At 44.7% G+C, this 22,413-nt stretch overlaps 1 protein-coding gene across 1 annotated transcript in view; it reads right to left on the minus strand.

Moving 5' to 3' along the window:
• ADAMTS19 (ADAM metallopeptidase with thrombospondin type 1 motif 19) overlaps positions 1 to 22,413 on the minus strand; it is a 465,279-nt gene that overhangs the window by 118,846 nt on the left and 324,020 nt on the right. The window contains exon 14 of the mRNA XM_029619011.1: positions 11,325 to 11,452. Within this exon, the coding sequence (XP_029474871.1) occupies positions 11,325 to 11,452 (128 nt within the window). The remainder of the gene's footprint in view (positions 1 to 11,324; positions 11,453 to 22,413) is intronic.

Consider the following 22,413-nt stretch of genomic DNA (forward strand, 5'->3'; position numbering starts at 1 on the left):
CAGTGCGTGTTGCTATTCCCTGTGCCTTGTCCTGTTTCCCCATTCTCCCGCTGTCTTGCCTTGCCATGTTTTGCTTGTGTCCTTGCTTGTCTCCTTTGTCTTGTCTTTGTTCTACCCTGCCTAGTCCTTTGGAGTCTTGTCTCTGCCTGTCTTATTTGTCTTGGCCTGATTCTCTGGTTCTGACCTGTGCTTTGGATTCTAACTTCACTCCTAGATTGCTGCCTATCCTGATCCTTGGCCTGGACCCAGATTTCATCTGCTTGCTGCCCACGCTGACCCTTGGCCTAGTCATAGATAATGCCTGCTCACTGTCTGCTCTCACCACTGACTGTATCTGGACTCTCTCTGACTATTCCTTAGGGGACACTCACCTAAGCCTTGTTGGCCCCTGGAACCCAAAGGCTCAGTCTGCAGGGAATGGGACTGGTAGAGGTGAAGCTCCAGCTCCTGACCCAGTAGGGCATGTCTGTCAGCTGTTAGCGTGGGTCTAGTAGGTTTGCCTTTGAGGCAGCATCAACTGCAGCACTTTTGGATGCTATTAGAGCATCACTTAAGCATAAACAAAGATAAAAGACCAGAAGAAAGCTCAGAAATTGATAAAAAAAGAAGCACATTTGGGCTGGATGTTAAAAGCCCTATGCGCGCTGGGTCTATTTTCAAAAGGCCCGTTGACGTGCGTAAAGCCCCGGGACACTTCTAAGTCCAGGGGCTTTACTAAAGGGGCAGTCCGGGGGCGGGGCATAGGCGGGGGCAGGGTCAGAAGCCTCAGACACAGCGACCAATTGCCGCTGTGCCGGGGATCGCGCACCGGCAGTTGGCCGGCGCGCACAACTTACTTCAGCCCCAGGGCTGAAGTAAGTTTTGAAATAAAAGAAAAACCAAGGAAAAGGTAGGGGGGAAAGGGTGGGAGCAGTGGCGTAGCTAGACAATTTGGCGCCCGGGGCAAGAGACTTCTTCGGCGCCCCCTCCCTCCATCAAGATTCCAGTCTTAGTCATTTAAAAATATACATTTTCTAAAGGCTTAAAAAAATAGCAAAACCATTTCAGATTAGAACTATTCTAGTCTTCATGCTTAAATTATGCTAAAAAAAAACAAAACCTGGCATCAGTATCTTAAATTTGTGATTTTGCTGAGATGAACATTTTAAATAGTTTAATTTTTTTTGCTTTAGTATTTGTCTCTACCCACTTTGCTAAATTTTATTTTCTAGAAGAGGGATGCTTAACATTCAGTAATTTAATCTTTCATCCAACTTTTCAAAAGTTGCACTACCAGCACAAATTTTTTTTTTAAACTGGCAGATTCCTCTCTCACATACATACCATATATACACATACAGAAGCACCATTCCTTTCTCATACACACACACCGCTCCTTTCTCACATACACACAGAAGCACCCTTCCGATCCAAGGTTGAACAGCTGGTCTCCGGCGGCAGTTAGCAGACCGGTGTTCACTTCTTCGGCTCCCGCCGGCCCTCTTGGTCTCCGGCGGGGGCCGAAGACATTAAAATCGAGGCCGGTGGGGGCCGAAGATGGGCGCCGCCCAGTCGGCCCCCGCTTGAGGCTGGCTGGGAGGCGCCCATCTTCTTTGGTTCGGCCTCCGCCGCTGCCTGCCTCGATTTTAATTTATTCGGCCCCCGCCGGCCTTCGGGGGCCGGCTGTCTCCGGCGGAGGCCGAAGAGATTAAAATCAAAGCCGGCGGAGGCCGAAGAAAAGAAGATGGGCGCCTCCCAGCCGGCCCCCGCTTGAGGCTGGCTGGGAGGCGCCCATCTTCTTTTCTTCGGCCTCCACTGGCCTCAATTTTAATTTCTCCAGCAGGGGCTGGCTGGGAGGTTCCCATCTTCATTTCTTCGGCCCGTGCGCCGCTAGCTCACCTGGCTGATCTTCTTTTCTTCGGCCCCAGCCGGCCTCGATTTGCATTTCTTCGGCCCCTGCCGGCTTGGCGAAGGCGTTGAGGCTGGGCTGAAGAAGAGCCACGCAGTCGAGACCACATGACCAGGTAGACCGGCCCACCGGGGGATGCCCGATCCCCCGATAGGTCAATCCGCCCCTGACCATTACTATAAATCTCTCATAACAAAACAAAAAAACAAAACAAAAAAAAAGACGATCTGCCAGTATTCAACAACACTTACTTCTGGGCTTAAAATACTAATTTCTTTTTTTATTTAAATAGCTTTTTGGCGCCCCCTTAGACCCGGCACCCGGGGCGGCCGCCCACCCCGCCCACCCCTCGCTACGCCACTGGGCGGGAGAGGTAGGGGAAGGGAAGGGAAAGTGGGGTGGGGGGTAGGGAACGGGGAAAGGCAGCACGGCCTGGCATGGGCTCGGCGTGCACAAGGTGCACAATTGTGTACCCCACTTGCGCGCGCCAACCCCCATTTTATAACTTGTGCGCAGCCCAAAATGTGCTTCTTTTTTATCAATTTCTGAGCTTTCTTCTGGTCTCTTATCTTTGTTTATGCTTAAATGATGCTCTAATAGCATCCAAAAGTGCTGCAGTTGATGGGCAGCGCGCAGGTCTTAACATTTACCCCTTTATGCGTACATGTTTAAATCAATTTGCACTTTACCTTTGCTATTGCAAATGATAACTGCATCATATCTGGAGCACTGATATTGACTTGACATTAATCAGTAACTGTACCAAATGGAACTCAAGTTGTGCTGCTGGCAACGAGCTTCAAACCAAATGATTTTACTTAATATCAGAAAAGAGGGTAAGCGCACTAACAGACAGGCACACACAAAAAAAATCAAGGGATGAAAGCTAAAATTTCTTGATTCAATTTTAATAACCCCAGGGGTACCATGCCAGTGAAATATACATTATGCTTGACTGTGAAATTATGCTAGCTTCTTGCTCATCATTTGCATCAAACAAATACAGTTTTTTCTGCTTTTATTCTCAAGTTTTCTGCTTGCCTGTTTTTGCCCACACTTGACTCATACCTCCCCACCCACTTTGGATTGACACCAGTCTGGCTCAACAAACAAAGATGCTAGCAAAGACAGAATTAATTTACATAGTGACTATGCTTTCTAGGATTACCTCTTTATCCGCCATTATTATTATGAGCAGTACAAGTGTATTCTCATTAATAATTGTGAGGGCAGAAAGCGTATTAGTCTGACACAATTACTTCATATCAGCATTTTGAAAATAATTGCTGCCAACATTGCTCTCAGGAATACACCGAGATTTACTTTCCTACTTACTTAAATTATTTACTGTATCAGATTACGACCCCAAAAGACAGGTCATAGATAAAAGCAACAACAAAGCAGAATACCATGTAGACTACACATATATTAACTCAGTGATCAAAGCTCATCTACTCTATCTGAAGTCCTCATTCCCCGTGGTTGAGAAGTTCAAAAGAGACAAGCCTGTAATATATGTGATTCAGAAGACAATGAATCTGCTTCTCAAGAATGCAAGAAGATTTATTAAGGCAATAAAAATCAAGAAAGCTTCAGAACCCACTCAATATGAACATTCCTGATGAAACTGGCTATCCTAAAGATGAAAATGCTCATGGTGTTTTATTTTTTATGAATAAGGTGAGTGATAGGAACAGTGACAAGAGTTGAAGTGGAAATGACAGAGTCACTGCCCTTCCAAGTTTTAAACTTGTTCAGTTTCAACTGCATCTCTGCATAATTTATAATACAAGCATTTATCACCCAACTGAAATGGAATACAGTCAATATAAACATAAGGGTAATTGTCAAAAGGGATTGCATGCTTAGAATTGCACCTAAGTGGGCTTTTGAAAATTGCCACAATATTTGCCATTGAATTGTCATAAGAACATAAGAACATAAGAAATTGCCATGCTGGGTCAAACCAAGGGTCCATCAAGCCCAGCATCCTGTTTCCAACAGAGGCTACACTAACTGCACTAACCACATGCGTAAGTGCACTTTAATGGGCTTTTAAAAATTGCTATGATTATATGCTACTTTGACAAGCGTAAATCCCTTTGAAAATTACCCACATATCTTCTTAGAGTACGATTTAAAACAAATTCTAGAGACTATCATGTGCTGAATATTAGGAAAGAAAATAAAAACCATCGAGATACAAACTACTGATTGAGTTGCTGTGGGTTGTCTTGAAAACACCTAAATTGGATTATATCAGCTACAGAATGAACTAGAACGAGGGTGATACTAGAGTCCTTGCAAGAGGTATTTCGGAAGCAACCAGCTGTGCGAAAGAAGTGGGAGATCAGGGGAAAGTGGATATCCTGAACAAATACTTTTCCTTGGTTTAAAGAGAGCAGGATGGATCAAAGGCAAAAAGCAAAGACATATAACAAGATTGGAAGATGAACACATATTTGCTGAGGAGGCAGTATTCAAAGCACTGGAACATTTAAAGGTAGACAATGGTAATGGGACCTGATGGGGTGAACTCCAGAATATGGAAGAATTTCAAAGAAGTGCTGACTGTACTCCTCACAGTTGTTCACCTTATCACTAGAAACAGAGGAGGCTCCAAGATACTTAGATAAGAGTGAATGCAACACTGTTCCACAAGAATAGGAAAATGAAAAACCACAGAGCAATTACTCTGGCCTTTATTATTCCACTCGAATAACTGTCTCTGAGTGTTCCCTGAACTGAGTATTCTTCAAATGCAGGCAGGCCCAGACGTGCCACAGATACCATGGTTGCTGATTACAGTTTATCTGCCAATCTCTATACAGATTTTCAAGTATTGCGTATCTTTGAATATTTTAGGATTGTTTATCCTTTGGACACATTTTATTTTGTTCTTTTATACTTTAAGATGTTCAGTTTAAACTTGTGTAAGCAAATCTGAATTACAAGCTTTAATAATTTGTTTGCCATATAATTTACCCAAACAAATCAAACAAATTACAAAATGTTTGAAAAACATTGATGTCACATATTAAATAACTTCTAGTATCTTGAGATATCAGTGTCATCTTGGAAGACCAAAATGATTTATGCCAGTCATGTATTATTTATTTTTATCTATACAGATGTATATCTTTTCAGATCGCTAAAAGGCTGTTCGTTTTGTCTTCTACTGACATAACTCTACTTTCTTGACATTCACAATAGGGACTGTTATTACTTTCAAAAAATAATTATTTACAGATCACTATTTCTGGAATGAATTCATGAACCCTAACAATGGTGTCTAACCTAGGTACCCAAGCTCCTGTAAACATATAGCTATTAGCTACAAATATATCTGGTTGGTTAAGGCCTTTCAAGCAACTCTCCCCATGCAAGCAAGGCCGGCAGCCCAGCTGGGACCAGGAGTCTCCCAGTTAGTAGGTCCAGGCCTTCTGGCAGTCTGACCCATGCAAGCAAGACTGACCCAGGACCAGAAGTCACCCGCAGAAGCAGTAGGTCAAGGCCTTTAGGACAGCCTGCCCCATGCAAGCAAGACTGTCATCCTTCCAGGCCTGTGACACGGCTGAATCTTGGGACATCGGTCTGACACCACACCAGACCTAGAGACCAGGCATCAGATGACACCAGCTGTTCTAGCATGAGCCTTATTGCATGACACTGCTCAATTTTAAATTCCTCCCCATCCACCCCCACCCCCGAGGCTCAAGTACCCTGCCACAGGACTTGGGTAGCTTGCAGAACTTGCCTGGGCTTCCCAAACACTAAGCTGCAACCTTGTTGGAATTACATTTACCCTGCTTGCAACAAAGACCCTTTGCTCCTTCTACAGGCAGATCTTGCCCACGTAAATGGGCAGATGTCCATGGTCTAAACCAATGCATCATCAAGTCTTGAATCAATCTTATACAGGTGTATGCCATCAGGTCAAAATAGTTCCGTGTGAGGGATGTCCATTCCAGAACACCCACACTATAGTAGCAAAATTGCCTTGCCTAAGTCATGAGGTAATGAAAATGCTTTATCAAGGAGAACTAATTAAACCTAGTTGCCTCACACCATTACCCCCTTTCTCCCCCCATCCCAGCCACAGTTTACTTAATTAAGCATGTCTTAATAGAAATAATAATGTAAGGTCATAGCATGCGGCTATCTAACTTAGATTAATGGGGTTGAACTCCTTGTACAGTATTGGTCAACTTCACAAACATTAAGACTTGAGCTGCTGCCTCAATGTGCAGGTCATGACCATATGTGCTAACGTGATGCCACCTCACTGGTGGAGGAGGGAATCTGCACAGATGATGGCAAAACATCTTTGTGTCATGACCACAAATTGCACTGCATGGCCGTCCTTCATTTTCTGGCAGTCCTTCCTTGGTATAGAGCCCCTCCCATGCTGAAACAATGGGGTCTTCAGGTGACAATTATACCGCGGATTACTTTCTGAATTAGGGCCTAACCGAGCATCCTCGCTGACCAGTAAGGATGGTTTGCACATGATTACTAACAGGGCCAATGCAGGTGCCCCTAATTTGGAGCTCCATCCAGACCTCCAACACTGCCCATTTTTGTTACATCTCCTCTGCCTCCACCACCTGCACCAATGCAGTATGCAGCATCGTCACCACCACTGCCAGAGAATGATGCTCCCCCCCCCCCCCCACCTCTCCAAGGGCACAGGTGGCTGATGCGGATAGGCCTAACACTGCTCTTGGCCAATCTTCTGAGCCATCTCACTGCCCTCCAGGCTCCTCCAGCAGTAATCAGAAAGTGTAAGAGCTCCCATGTCCCTGGCACTCTGAGGGCAGCATAAGCTGTGATTGCACATCACTGTGGAGGAGCAATGATTGTGCCAAGCTAAGGCACCAGAGCTTTCCCCATCCCAAAAAAGAGGCCATCCAAGGAAGGGGAAAAATAATGTAATTTAATCTTTATCACACATTAAACACTCCAACTAAATAAATGCACCTTCATCTTCTAAATAACTTTAGCACACTATCGGCCAAATTTTAAAAACCTCTGCGCATAAAATCCAGGGTTACGTGCGTGGCCAGGCCTTGCGCGTGCTGCGCACATTTTAGAAGGGGCCCAGCCACGCTCGTAACTTCCATTACATGCACAAGGACCAGCCCTCTTCCAAGGGGTGGTCCCAGGGGCGGGGAGGAGCGGTCCGGGAGGGCGGGGTTGGAAGCCGCCGGTACAGCGGCCATGTACTGCTGTGCCAGGGGACCTCTGAAGTAAGTTGTGAAATAAAAAAAAAAGAAGGTGAAAGGTAGGAATTAAGGGTTGGGGAGGAGAGGGGAAGGGGAAGGAGAAGGGGAAGGGAGGTAGGCTAACTGGTAGGGAAGTTCCCTCCAGTCCGCTCCTTAATGGGACTGGGAGGGAACTACGGAAGGCCGGGATGCGTCGCTGTGCGAAACTAGCCAAAACCTACCCCCCTTGCGCACATGTGCGTGCAGCCTGTCGATTTTATAACATACCCACACCTTCATGGTCTAAAATGTCTTTGCATGCATAAATAAGAACATAACAACATAAGAAATTGCCATGTTGGGTCAGACCAAGGGTCCATCAAGCCCAGCATCCTGTTTCCAACAGAGGCCAAAACCAGGCCACAAGAACCTGGCAATTACCCAAACACCAAGAAGATCCCATGCAACTGATGCAATTAATAGCAGTGGCTATTCCCTAAGTAAAATTGATTAATAACCATTAATGGACTTCTCCTCCAAGAACTTATCCAAATGTTTTTTGAACCCAGCTACACTAACTTCACTAACCACATCCTCTGGCAACAAATTCCAGAGCTTTATTGTGCATTGAGTGAAAAAGAATTTTCTCCGATTAGTCTTAAATGTGCTACTTGCTAACTTCATGGAATGCCCCCTAGTCCTTCTATTATCCGAAAGTGTAAATAACCGAGTCACATCTACTCGTTCAAGACCTCTCATGATCTTAAAGACCTCTATCATATCCCCCCTCAGCCGTCTCTTCTCCAAGCTGAACAGCCCTAACCTCTTCATTCTTTCCTCATAGGGAAGCTGTTCCATCCCCTTTATCATTTTGGTTGCCCTTCTCTGTACCTTCTTCATCGCAACTATATCTTTTTTGAGATGCGGCGACCAGAATTGTACACAGTATTCAAGGTGCGGTCTCACCTTGGAGCGATACAGAGGCATTATGACATTTTCCGTTCTATTAACCATTCCCTTCCTGGCCATACTCCTGAACATCCCTTTTACACGCATACATGAACATGCAAAAATGAAAATACATGTATACTTTCAACTTTTATAAAATGCAGAATACATAAGTAAAAGCTGCTTATGCTCATTTTTGCATATTTATTTAATCTACTTTTTGCAGTGCTTCAAAGCAGATTATATTCAAGTACTGTAGGTATTTCCACTTCCTCAGAGGGCTTCTAATCTAAGTTTGTACCTGAGGCAATGGAGGGTAAAGTAACTCACCTAAGGTCACAAGGAGTGACAGTGGGACATGAACTGTAGTCTCCTGAATCATAGTGTGCTGCGTTAACCACTAGGCTACTCCTCCACTTCACCCCTTTTAGGATTAGGAACCTAAATTGGCCCTTTAGAAAATTGACTAGGGCTAACTTCCTAAATTTAAGCTCCCAGATTCACTAGGAGTCCTAAAAATGGGTGGCTATGAGTGCTGAGTTAGAAGGAAAAAATTGTTTAGTGATCTTCTTTTGGAATGACGGTATATAAAATGCTTAAATAAATAAATAGTTAGGTGCTTAGTACTGAATTTCAGCACTAAGGGGGTCATTCACTACGCCACAGTATTTTATTTTATTTTTTTAGGGAAAATGCTGCGTGAGTCACAAAGCCATGGTAAAAGAACCTCTAGCCTTGTGAATCCAGTGGTATTTTCCCTTGCCGGAAAATACCTCAACCTGTGATACAAACGCCCCCAAAGAACGTTCTATTGTTGTGATCCTGCTCATGGCAGGGCCTCGAGCAGGCTCTTACCTTCGGCCCAAAGGCCGCGAAGCATGGGCCTTTCCTGTGGCATGGAGCTGCAGCCATTCCGCAGCCCGGAGGCCGCAGAAGCCCCGGCCTTGCTTTCACCCCAGAGGTTGCCCTGGAACCTTGCTCCCGCGGCGTGAAGGCCGCATCCACGGACTTTCCTGCGGCTGAGGAGCCACTCCAGGAGTCCTTCTTGCGGCTTGGATGCACCCGCTCCCTCGTCAGGCCTGCCCTGAGGCCTGCTCCATCTCCTCTCCTCAGCGGCAAGCATGGCTGCTGTCCAGGGTTCTGTCTCCTCTGCCTAGGGGGCATGGCCACGGCTTCTCTCGGTATTTAAAGGGCCAGCAGGGAGTTGTCCCTCTGGCTCCTCCTGAACTCCTCCCAGGGAGTTGCTGACTTCTAGTCCTATAAAAGGGCTTCACTGTCAGTTCCAACTTGCTTTGGCAAGGAGCTAGTCCTCTCAAGGACTTCTCGTCTCCAGTACCTAACCAGGCATCCTAATCTTCGTCCATGGATTTCCTGTATCTCCTTGATCTCCCTGATGTTCCATGATGTCCTGATGTCCCAAGTTCCATAATGTATCAGGTCCTAATGCTCCAGGTTCTGTAGGACCCGTGCCACCGGAGAGTCCCTGCTTTTATCTGATCTTCCAAGTTCCAAGTTTTATCTTCCAAGTTCCAAGTCCTGACTCCAGAAGATCCAAGGGGTTATTGCTTCCTGCGCTAAGAGACTTCCTGAGCTTGCCCGCTCTTCCTCGTGGTCTGCAACCAGCTGTCTGAATGTGTAGGGCGCGAAGGGGACAGTGCAGTCAGCGACCAGCCCCACGTGATGTGCAGGGCGCCTGAGGATCTTGCTCATCCCTCTCTATTTCCTATCATCGTCCCAAGCTCCACGTCTATGTTCCAAGCTCCACGTCTACGTTCCAAGCTCCACGTCTACGATCCATGCTCCTGACTCCCAGACTTGGACTGTCCTCACTGCAAGGGCACACTTTCTCCTTGTCCCACGCTGGAGAGTTCCCGGTTGCGCTCCGTCCCATCGTCTGCGTAACTGAATTGCCAAACCTTTAGTATCCCGAGCTCAAGGCTGACGCAAGCTCCAACAGCTATGGCAGCTTCGGCACTGTAGAGTCACCATCACTTAAAAGGGCCAATGATCCTGAATATGAGCTTCTATGTGGGACAAAGAATAGTTTCAAACCCCTGTCCCATCCTATCCCAGCTACCCCCTGGAGGTGGCTCGTTGTGTAAAATTTTAAAAGATTACATTTTATCATGGCACAAGCCTCATCCCCTGACCACAATCTCTCCCCTTTCATAAAAATATCCAGTCTCTATTGGCTGGGAGGTTGGTATCCCCCCCCTCGAACACCCCTCTAATCAAAATAACATCACTAGTGGTCCAGTAGGGCCCCCCCCCCCAACTCAAATATTCAACCCTGGTGGCATAGAAGACCTCCACCCCCAAACTCCCTCTTCCTTGAAATGGAGTCACTGGCGATCCAGTGGGGGCTTGGAGCATCCCTTAGGTTCTGGGCCTGGCAGCAGCCATTGCACCGCCTGGCTTTTGCACCTATCATGTAATAACCCTTCTTTCTCAGAGTGAATTACATTTATCAGCACTCTTTGGGCCTCATTTTCTAAAGTATTACAGGCCTGCGATACTTTAGAATATTGCGCTAATGGGGGGCGGGTGGTTGAAACTGGGGGGCGGTCCTGCACTGCCGGTTTCGCACCCAATAGCGCCACCATGAAAGGTGGCGCTATTGGGCGCGAAATAGGACGCGAAAAGGCTCCATACCTTTTTGCTGTCCGCGCCTTCTTTGCAGAGTCGGCCCCGGTGATGCCCTGACTCCTCCTCTTCCGGGACCGACTCTGCCCCCATATCGCTAGCACACGCTTGCACTGATAACGCAAGCCTGCACTGCTAGCGCAATCGTGTGCTAGCGTTGGAAAATGAGGCCCTTTGTCTATCAGCTAACCAGTTTCTTATGAAGTCCACTACCTTGGGGCATACCATCAGCTTGCTCAGATTATTTACGAGTCTTCTATGTGGGACAATATCATTTAGATGTTATGGCTTTAACACTACTTATTACAGAAAACCACACAAAGTGTATTGCAGCAGAAATTGGAAATTGAGGACAAAATTAATAATGAAATTTGAAAAAGCAGTTTGTTAACATTGACAACAGATGAAAATCTGAGTTGTGCAATAAGGATGATTTAGCATTTCGCATCTCACAGCACTGGCACATTCCACAAAACAAACACAGGAATTCTAAATGCTTATACTGAAGCATGTACAAATGTCCATAAGTATTCCTCTGCAATTAATCTTTAATTTGACATCATTCCTTCCTAAACAAAATTTATTGTTATACACTTCATATATTTTACATTCTTATTTTGGAAAATGTAATTTGTTTATACCTGGCATCTACCATTTGTGCAGATATCTAATCCATGTACTCCACAAGATGTTCCATCCATCACTTTTTCTGCTAGAAGAACTGGTTGGTCTTTTCCCACAGGAGAGCACAGCAATGCACATGGCTTTTCTGTTTCAAAGCAGTGAAATAAAATTAATACAACATTTTGAATATGTTCAGTATATTACTGACACAGATTTATTGACTTAAGAAACAAAGGTACTAAACTAGGCTTTACGTCTGCTCACAGCTTCACTTTGACTAGTTGTGTCTTAGCTAATATTGTATTGTCTTTGTTGTATGGCATATTTTCATTTTACAATAGTTTTTGGTTGACCATAAATTTTTGTAAAAACTAAAAATGTTTTGCATGACTCAGAATTTCTTCTAAGTAAAAATATGTTGGTTTTTAAGAAAGGAACATTTGTATTACAAATATCTCAAAGGTTTCCATGTACAGGAGGTCAGCCTTTTTCAATGAAAAGGAGGCTCTAGAATGAGGGGTCATGAGATGTTGAAAGGGGGAAGATTCAGGAGTAATCTTAGGAAATATTTCTTTACAGACAGGGTCATAGGGATGTGTGGAACAGTCTCAGTGGTGGAGACAAAAACTATCTGAATTCAAAAAAACATGGGATAAATAAACAGATTCTCTACAAAAGTGATGAGAATTATAATGCTAAATTAATTGACTAGATTAGGCAGACTGGATGGGCCGTACAGTCTTTTTCTGCCGTCATGTTTCTAAAAAAAAAAAAAAAACTACACAAAAAACTGCATGAAATGTCTTCTAGAGTTGAAGTCGTGACAACATTCCAGCTCAGGCAAAGCTAAACCCCACACTTATTACATTTAATTAATGGAAATATGGGAGAGTTCTATATATTTTTTTAACCTTACAAGACTCTAAAAATATACTTTTCAAAAAATAAAATAAAGAAAGGTAGTGCAGGTTGCTTTCACTTGAAAAGTGTAAACTGTAAAAAGAATTTTGTTAGCTTTAACATTTGAGCATCCACCAAATTTAAATTATACATTTTTGCCATTTATAATACATTATTCTAATTTAACAGTGTACTTGATATTTCTTTAACTAATTACTTTGGACTGAAATGTTAATGATGGGAGGAGGACAGATATGGTCACTCTTCATAAAAATGGTAACAGAGGGAGGATTTGAAGCTACAAACCAGTTAGTCTGACCTTGGTGGTGGGAAAATTAAAGAAGTCTTTACTGAAGGAAAGGATAGTGAAGTAGTTACAAGCCAGTGGGTTACAGGATCCTTAGAAGCAATTGATTTTTAAAAATTGGGTGACTAGAAATTAAATTGAGAATATGCAGAGGATATAGTTTACTTGAATTTCAGAAAAAAAGAAACAGAAGCGAGGCTAGCTAACCATTCGAGAGTGAAAACAGTAATATGAGTGGTTGACAAAAATGAGAAAACAGGAACTGTGAAGGGAAAAAAAAATGAATGGAATAATTTAAATGAAAAATGAATGAATGAATGTGCCAGATTGCTAAGCCATCACTTATAATCAAAGATGATTTTGATATAGAATTAAATAAATAATAGATCATTAATAATGAAGAAAGACAAATAAGACATACTAACAAACACCCAACATAGCCAGGTTTAGGAAAACTGCCTGCATCAGGGGATAAAACCAGTTGGGCAAATTTTAAAAGGCCGGTGCACGTAAAAACCATGGGGCTTTTTAAAGGCCCACGGCCACGCGTGTATCTCCTGGTACGCGTCGAAGAAGCAGCTAAACAAAAAGGGGTGGGCCGGGGCTAGGCCAGGAGAGTGCGATTAATTAGGCACTGTCCTGCTAAGGCGCGCGCCGGGATCGGATCAGCATGCGCAACCTTCTGCTGCGTGGCAGAGCAGGCAAGTCTGGAAACACAAAATAACCCGGTTAGTTCGAGGGGTTTTAGGGGTCGGGGAGGATAGGAGAAAAGGGAAGCAGGTTAGCTAGGGGGGTTTAGGTTAGCTGCATTGTACAAATCAACTCCTTTTCATCACTTATACGGTCTAAAATTATTTAATGATGTCAATTTTGCAATGGATACCTCTAAATGTATCTGTAACACCACTCCCTAACCCCAACCCACCTCCCGAAAACTCAACCCGAATCAAAGTGCCCCCTTACAATGGTCCATATATAGAGTATCAGACTGAGCCTTATAAAAATTCTCTCTTTCTCTGTCTCTCTCTCTCTCTGTAGCAAAATGGTGAGATATGGGCCCATATGTGGCCCTTTTAAAATGTATCCTGTAATGAACAAATGACACACAGATGAAACAAAATTAATCAAATAAAAACATTGATAGCCCCTCTTATTTAATCAAAGGTCTGCTGGAAAAAGAAATTTACTTTCCTTCTAAAACACAAATAATCCTCTTGATGGAGATCTAATGACAGTGAATTCTATAAAATAGGGTATGCCACTGACAAGGAGCAGTCCCATTACTCCATAAAATTGAATTGCTTTCAGAAAGGATGCAAAGCAGTGTCTTCTCACTGCAGCTGACAAGAGAGAAAATATTCCTGTAGTAATGATTTAAAATGCTTAGGACCAGACCCATGGACAATCTTAAAAACCAACACTGCCAGAGCACAAACAGCCAGTGCAAATCTGCTAATACCAGGGTAATATGATCCCTCACACTAACCCCTACAAGCTATTGGGCTGCAGGATTTTGGGCAACATGGTTTTACCATGTCAAATGAATCCAATTAATTTTTATTGATTGGCTAACCAGACAATTAGATCACAAGGTGCACAGGATGTAGTGAATCAAATTCACTCTAAGAAGAGAAAGGCGATTAGTTGAATGCTTCAGGGATTGGTCCTGGGACCAATCCCTGTACAATATCTTTGTGAGTGACATTGTGGAGGAGTTAGAAAAAATATTTGCCTTTTTGCAGATGACACTAAGATCTACAACAGAGTATATACCCTCTGAGGTACTAGATAGAGTGAAAAGTGATTTAAAAAAATCATGAGATGTACATGAATGCTTGGTAGTTACTTTTCAATGCAAAAACATGCAACCATGTATTTGAGGTGCAGAAATTTGACAGTGTGGTGTTAAGAATCTGAGATAGTAGTGATGAATCCCTGGGCTGGGGCAGTTGACCACGCCCCCGGGAGGATATCCCGAGAGGGATCACCGGCTAGGCTTGAGTATGGAGACAGACACACATAGTTCTTTTATTAAACAGGTTTTGGAAACCACTAGAGGTGGCAGTAGTGAGCTGATATGTCCGGCAGGGCTGTAGTCCCTCAGGCACTGGAACCGCGATCCAGGATGGCTGAGCTGTTGAGAAACTGTAGAAATTCAGTAGGTAGAGTAGACAAGGTTCATGAACAGAACTAGATGACAAAACTCACATAAGGTCTCAAGGAAGCTCAGGAGCTGGAAAGGTTTAGGCCCTCGAGGAGCAAGTACCTGGTTCCAGGGAAAGCTCTAAGAGCGCGATGGTAACTCACAATTGTTTGTAGCAGTGATAGCTTCCAGGCAGTAGAGAATCTTCAGAATGTCCAGGAACATGGGCCCTCGAGGAGCGAGTACTGGTTCCTATCTGTAATCTGAAAGTAAAGAAAAGAGTGAGGCCCCCAAGAAGCGGGTACCTCTGGTAAGTCCGAGGAGGCAGAGTAGCTTGGAGGAAACGTAGCAGAATCCGTATCCGAATCCTCTCCTTGCTAACTCAGTTAGATAGTGAATTAGAGACCTTTAAATATTGGAAGTGGATGATGTCATCTCAGGGGGACGCCCCTGAGGTTTGCGCCATTGCTGGTACTTCAATCAGAGCGCGTGCTCGCAAGCCCTAGGTTATCAGGCAACATGGCGGATCTGCAACGTCGAGCTGGTCTGGGGATGCCGGAGGGAGATGGCATGGAGACGCCGCGGCAGCCAGCTGTCCATCAGACCCAGAGGGAGTCGCCATAGAGGTAAAGAGGGCAGAGTGAGGGTGTCGAACAGCGACAGATGCAACAATAGACTGGCAGTTGCAATCCTAAACAGCAGTGCTATGATTGCATCGGGGATCAAAAAAAGCATTGGGATAGGCCATCACCGTAACAGATTTTGGGCATACTTGAGACAGATATAAGAAGAGGGCTGATGGGTTGGTTGGAAGACTTGGGCAAGGGGGGAGTTGGTGTTGGATTGCACTTGGGAATGTATACATTCATCGACCAGAAGTCCACAAGTCTCAACTGGGCAGGCTCGAAGAGCCATTTTTGGTCTTTATCTGCTGTCATTTACTATGTTACCATGTTGGATGTTTAAATTATCTTTAATGTCAATTAATTTTATTAGTGCCTTGGGGTGTGTGTATGTGTACACTGCAACTTGTTTGTGCTATGGGGAAGTGACATTGGTATGGCAAATTGAACTTAATGTACACTACGTATATTCATAGTGGAGTTTGCAGCTGGCTCACTGGTAATGCAGTGTGCATTGCTATGCAACGGGCTAGGGTTGATTCTGAGTTTAGGTATTCCATTCCCTAGATCAGCTGAGGATAAGGATGCTGCGGAGAACATGTTTACATCCTCTGGTGCTTGTGGGGGGGTAGGAAGTCCCAGTCATCATTCAATGGTGACACCTAGTGGCTGAATTTAGGGAAGGAGACCAAGGGGCGAGACCTCCAGCTGAGGACTGTCACTGCAGTGTGAACTGGCAGGGGAAATAAAAGAGGGGAAACCCCCCCCCCAGTAGATGTGAATGAAGGCTCATGGCACCATAGCTCAGTGAGGACCACTTCCCATTCAGAAATAAGCCCAAAGAAGCAGGAGAAAACTGCCAGCACACCTCCCATAAAAGACATTTTATCCCATTACCATCACTTTTATTCGTCAAGTCTATCATGAAAATATTTTTTTTCTTTTTTACTAAGACCTTTTCTCTGTGAAAATGTACTTATAACAAAAGTAATTCCTGATGATACGCTGTGTATGTAAAATCATCAAAATAAACAGAAGCGTATGAGGAAACATACAATTGCAAATAAGTTCAGACAGATTTAATTGACTGATCTGCCTCTGGTGCGGTTCGTAAAATGCTTTAAAATCACGCAGTATGAGAGTGAATATTATTGTAAGAGAATATTATTGTACTGGATCTTAGCAAACCAACCATCCTTAAAATGTAGTGCTGAATTTTAGGCTTCATATTTCTCAAAATAAATTCTAATTAGTTCCAGGCCTACCACTAAATTAATAATTTTAAAAAGCCTGCTGAAGGTGACCGGTGTGTGAGGGGCTCTTTCGAACAGGACTGTTCCCTAACGTAAAGGAGATTAAGAGCAGACCAGATTATGCCGTTTACAAGTCTTTTCATTTTCTATTTTTGTTCAGTTTTATTTTTCCCAGGAATGTAAAAGTGTTTATTGAAACAATAACAAAAACAGAAAAAAAAAAAATCAGTGCAAAAAACTGCACAATTTTTCTCATAAATATCATCGTTTACTTTAGTGGACGGAACTATGAAGCGTTGCTCATTATCTCCTGTGCCAGTGGCATGGGGATTGTACCAGGCAGGCAATTCAGTACCAGGGGAGTGGAGAAAAAGCTGGCTCCAGCTATGATTTTTGCAAGACCAAAAGAAAATTAGGCTTGTTGAACATTTCACAATGTAAGTTGAATTTTAAAAGCCCGGCGCAAACCAAAATCAGGAGTTACGTGCACAAGTTGAGCTTGCGCACACCAAGCATATTTTATAAGGGGATGTGCATGTACATTCCACTGTGTGCACAAAGAAAACGTTTCCAGATAGGGGTGGGGTGGGTGCATGGTCTGGGCAGGCCATGGGCGTTCTGGGATTCAAACCTGAAATTTGCCCATACATATGTACGAACACTGATGCGTGCCAGTGTCCCCTGCCATGTATCTTTACTTCTCCTATTGACAGATTAGCGAGGTTTTAAGGGTTGCGGCTAACAGGGGAGAAGAGAGGCTATTAAACTAAGGGGGGGGGTTTGCAAGTCCTAGCCCTTAACTGGGCGAACTGGGAACGAACTGGGAAAACCAGCAGGTAGAAGCGGGATTTGTGCGCACATGCTCTCAACCACTTAAAATTGAGGCACATGTATGCGTGTCCAAGATATTTTATGACGTGCATGCATATACATGTTATGTTAGAAAATGACCATGTCTCTGGGCAGGGGCGGACGAATGTGCGCACATGTGTGGCCACGTGCCTGTTTATAAGTTACCATCCCTGAGTGAAAATCATTAAAAACTTGATAATTTTTGTAAAACCCAGGATTTGTTTCCAGTACAAATCAGCTTAAACTGAAAATGAAGAAAAGTATAGGCAGGGTAGTTTCAAAGGCATTTCTGTGGGTAAAATGGTGCTTTCCTTGAGGAATTGGCTCTTACAAAATATGCCTGCCCTATATGTAGGGCACAGGGCCCCTATGCATCTATTTTTATCCTCGGTGTTCTTGTGGGCGGGTTTTGTACTTTCATGCTTACTTTAGCATTTTCAAAAGTGTTTACATAATTTTCCCCAAAAATCTATGCACAGCGTTAGCGAGTGTGCATGTGTGCGACTAGTTTCGGTGGATAATTTACAAAGGGAACGTACACATGTATTTTCCCTTTGAAAACTGGTGTGGAATCTACAAATAAAAAGCACCCCCTAGATTTTACACTAGTGCGGGGAGTTACAAAACTACCTCCGCAATGGACTTATTGTACACTGGCAGACAGCTTGTTTCTTATCAAGATGGAGGAGGAGATTTGTTGAGCTTAGAAAGGAAACAGCTGAAATACATTTTAAGGAAAAGATAGTTTACATGAAGTGGTCATAATACAGAATATTCTGCTTACTGGCAGTTCTAATCACTTCATTAATCATTTCTCACATTCAGCTGGAAGTGTTCCAATTGATGTAACTGAATCAGATGTGTTGATTAATTATAGAAACTAATCCATTATTTGCTTGAACTGCCTTCCTTAGCTCAGGAGGGGATTTTTTTTTTTTTTTAACACAGGCAAAATGACTGCCATAAATTCTAAAGGGAGTCTTCTGCTAGGTCACTTCAAGCAAACAGATTGTCTGAACATGAATAATTCAGAAAACGTTGAATTGGATAGAGTGATTTCTTTTATTTTTTAATCACACCCTCGTAACTATGTATGTTTATATATGTTTTGTCCTTAAATAGTAAAAGTAGACCAGACTTAGAGAAGGCAATTTTAAAACAACCCACGCAGGCTAAAGTCTGTGGGTACCTTTTACCTGCACCCTGTAATCAAAATTTTTAAAGTGGATTTATGTATTTAAATCTTCTGAAAATTTGCAGATGTGTGCATAACTGATGCTGACATACATGCACAAAGTTATATCTGCTGCTACATTTGCATGCATACTTTTGAAAATCAGAACTATGTACGTATGTTCTGTCCCCCTCCCCAGAATGCCTCTTTGCAGTGTGCGTAGAAATGCTGTACATGCTAAATTGATTTTGTGCATACTTTTATGCACACAACCAGGTCAGAAATTTTCACCATCTTTAAAAATGGCGCGGGCCATCCAGTGCTCCTACCATGTGACAGGGTCCGGCCAATGGCACGGATACCCTGTCACATGTTAAGGGCAAAGGGCCATCGGTGCTATTTTGATTAGTGGCATCCGACGGCCCGGGAGTGGGAGATTGCTCCAGGGACCCCCACTGGACCACCAGGTACCTGTAAAAGGTTTTTTTTTTTTGGGGGGGGGGTCGGGAGGGTGGGGGAAGCTAAGGGATTAGTTTTAAAGGGTCGTGGTGGGTTTAGGGGTTATTTTTGTGTGCCATTTTTCCTGCCCTCCCCCAAAACGATAAGAGAAACCCCACGATCAATATCGTGGGTTTTTCCTATCGTTTTGGGGGAGCCCCTGATTTCTGACGATTTTGAAAATATCATCCAATATTTTCAATCGTCCGAAGCCCGATTCACATCCCTAGTGGTAAGATCACTTCCTTTTTTCTGTTGGCTATGCCTTTTCCAGTGTATCCCAGCATTCTTCTGGCTTCACATCATCAGACACTATCAGTCCCAGATCTCCCTCTTGGTCATTTCACATCAGCTTTAACCCATTCCAAAAGCATAATTTGGCACATTTTTTTGTATTTAACTGCCAAGCATCTGCGCACTCCTCAAGGCTTCTTAGATTGCTTCTCATTTTTGTTACTTCTGCGGGTGTGTCCATTTTGTTGCATAATTTAGTGTAATTTGCAAAAGGGCATTTCCTTCTAATCCTTCCCATGAAAAATTTATTAAAACAGAACCAGCCACAAGACCATTCCCTGAGACACTCCATTAATCACTACTCTCTCCGCAGAATGAATTCCATTTGCTATCACCCTCTGTTGTCTTTCATTCAATTCAGTCCTTCACCTTAGGATCCACCCCTTGGCTGCTAGATTTATTCACATGTCTCCTATGTGGGACTATATGAATAGCTTTGTTGAAATCTATCAAGTTAATGTCCTTGATCTAAAATCTTTGTCACCCAATCAAAAAAATCAATCATTTGACATGACTGGCCGGGCCCCAGCGATGAAACCTGGCATTGGGCCAGGCAACAACACCATGTTTCCCCCACCCCCAGGGCCTCCTTAGGCCTAACCTGATGTTTCCCCAGGGCTGACAGGTGCCATTTGAAAGTGGACAATCCAGGGGCAGGAGGTGAATAAGCATCCTGCCCCTCAGGATCCCCACAGATGGGGTAAGTGGGGGCCAAGATGGTTACTAGGCCTGGCATTTTTTTGGAGGGGGACAGTTTCCATAGTTTGTCCACTTTCAGTTTTGCTAGTTCCATTCAATCTCTTCTATGAATGTGTTACAAAAGCACCCAGTGAGTCCTAGGAAGGGCATTGTTGTGAGTTTGACATGTTTGTGGACCCTTGGTTGCTGTATTGATGACTCCTCCCATGGGGAAGGGCCCCGTGGGGAAAATACAGCAATAGACTGACTCTTCAGTAATGACCACAGAGAGAATAGAAGCTTTATTATACAGCAGTTGGCAATGCCCGTGGAGCGGGCTGAGTTCCTCAGCCAGTGGAGTAGGTCTCTGATGATTAAGTTCAGCCCAGGCACTGAGTTGTATCAAGTGCAGAGAAGGTCTCACCAGAAGCTGGAAGTGAAGGGTCCGGTAGTGGTCTGCAAAGCGGGGAAGGCCGAGAACCCAGTCACAGATGACGTAGTCAGTGATAGTAGAGCTGAGTACGCTGAGAATCTATTCTGTGTGTTATTATTTAGGAGAGTTGTGGGTGGATCCTTGGACTGGTAGCAGATGACCATGCCCCTGGGGGAAGATCCCGAGAGGGACCACCGGTCAGGCTCAGAGTTAGGAGACAGACACACACTAGTTCTTTTATTAGACAGTATACTGAACCACCAGAGGTGGCAGTAGTGAGCTGGAATGCCTGGCTGGGCCGTAGTCCCTCAGATACTGGAACAGTGATCCCTGGGGGCTGAGCTGTAGAGAAACTGAAATATAGTGAGTAGGCAGGGTATGCAGAGTTCATGGACAGAACCTGATGGTAACACTCACACAATGTCTCATAGAAGCCCAGGAGCTGGAATGAAATAGGCCCTCGAGGAGCGAGTACCTGGTTCCAGGGAAAGTTCTGAGAGAGCGATGGTAACTCACAGATGTAGTAGGCAGTGATGGCTTCCAGGCAGAAGTGAATTCCGAAGAAGTCCGGGAACGAGGCCCTCAAGGAGCGAGTACCGGTTTCGGACTGCAACCTACAAAGTAAGAGAGAACGAGGCCTCCGAGGAGCGGGTACCCCTGGTAAGTCCGAGGAGGCAGAGTAGCATAGATAGAATGAATCTTTATCCATTCCTTGCTAACTTGAGTTGTTAGCAATTCAGAGACCTTTAAATATCTGAAGTGGATGAAGTTATCTCAGGGGGATGCCCCTGAGGTTCGCGCCACTTCTGGTACTTGAGGCGGGGCCACGCTGCGCGCGCGCCCCTAGGCATCAGGTCAACATGACGGATTGCAGTGTTGGGCCGGTCCAGGGACGCCGGACGAGGACGGCCAGAAGACACCGCGGCTGCCAGCCTTCCATCAACCCCAGAGGGAGTCGCCAATGCGGTAAGGTGGACAGAGTGGAGACATCGGGCAGCGACGGTCGCAACACTGTGGTGAGACAAGGCAGACAGACTGAAGAGAGAAGGTACTCACGAAGGCTGGTAGCTGCAGGAGAGAAGGCCTCCACAGATCGGAGGTAGAGATGATGCAAGGCCTGGAGCGTCGGGGCCAAGATATACTCCGTAGATGCAGGTTAACCCAGGAGGAAGACAGGCGAGTGAAAGGCCCCGGGGAGCGGGTACCTAGGATCCTGATGAGCTGGGAAACCTGGAGAGTAGATAGGAGCGAAGCAAGACCCCCGAGGAGTAGGTGCCTTGAGCATCCTTGCTGGAACAGCGTAACCCCGAAGGGTAGATAGGAGTGAATAAGGCCCCCGAGGTGCGGATACCTAGAACGCCCTAGTGTAGCCAGCATAACCCCAGAGGGTTTGTAGGAGCGAGAACTCAGAGCGGGTCTCTGAAGGGAGTCGAAATTAGCTGGAGTTGAATCCTTGCTAACTCATAGCTGGACTGGAGATTGGAGGCTAAGTACCCGGAGGTAGTGACGTCATGCAGTGGGGACGCCCCCGAGGTTACTGCCATGATGTATTCAAAAGAGAAGGCAGTGCGCACGCGCACATGCCCTAAGTGACCTCAGTGTAAGAATGGCGAATGCAATCGCCCATGCTGGTCCAGGGACGCCGGAGAGGTCGGTGGAGAGAAGCGGAGGCAGCCATCTTGCCCAGAAGAGAGGAAAGAGAAAGAAAAGAGGTGAGACAGAGAGGGCGCAGCCGTCTGCGACTGATGGGTGCAACAGTACCCCCCTTCTAAGGGCTCCTTCCAGGGGGTTTGGGTTTCTGAGGATGCGTCTGGTGGAACTGACGAATCATGTCTTTGTCGATGTTGACAAGTGGTTCCCATAAATTATCCTAAGGACCCTATCCCTCCCAAGAGATAAGATACTCCCAAGTCTTGCCTCTCTTGTGAACATCTAAGATGACATCAACCTT

Source organism: Rhinatrema bivittatum, chromosome 1, assembly GCF_901001135.1.
Source record: "Rhinatrema bivittatum chromosome 1, aRhiBiv1.1, whole genome shotgun sequence".
Classification (NCBI taxonomy): domain Eukaryota; kingdom Metazoa; phylum Chordata; class Amphibia; order Gymnophiona; family Rhinatrematidae; genus Rhinatrema; species Rhinatrema bivittatum.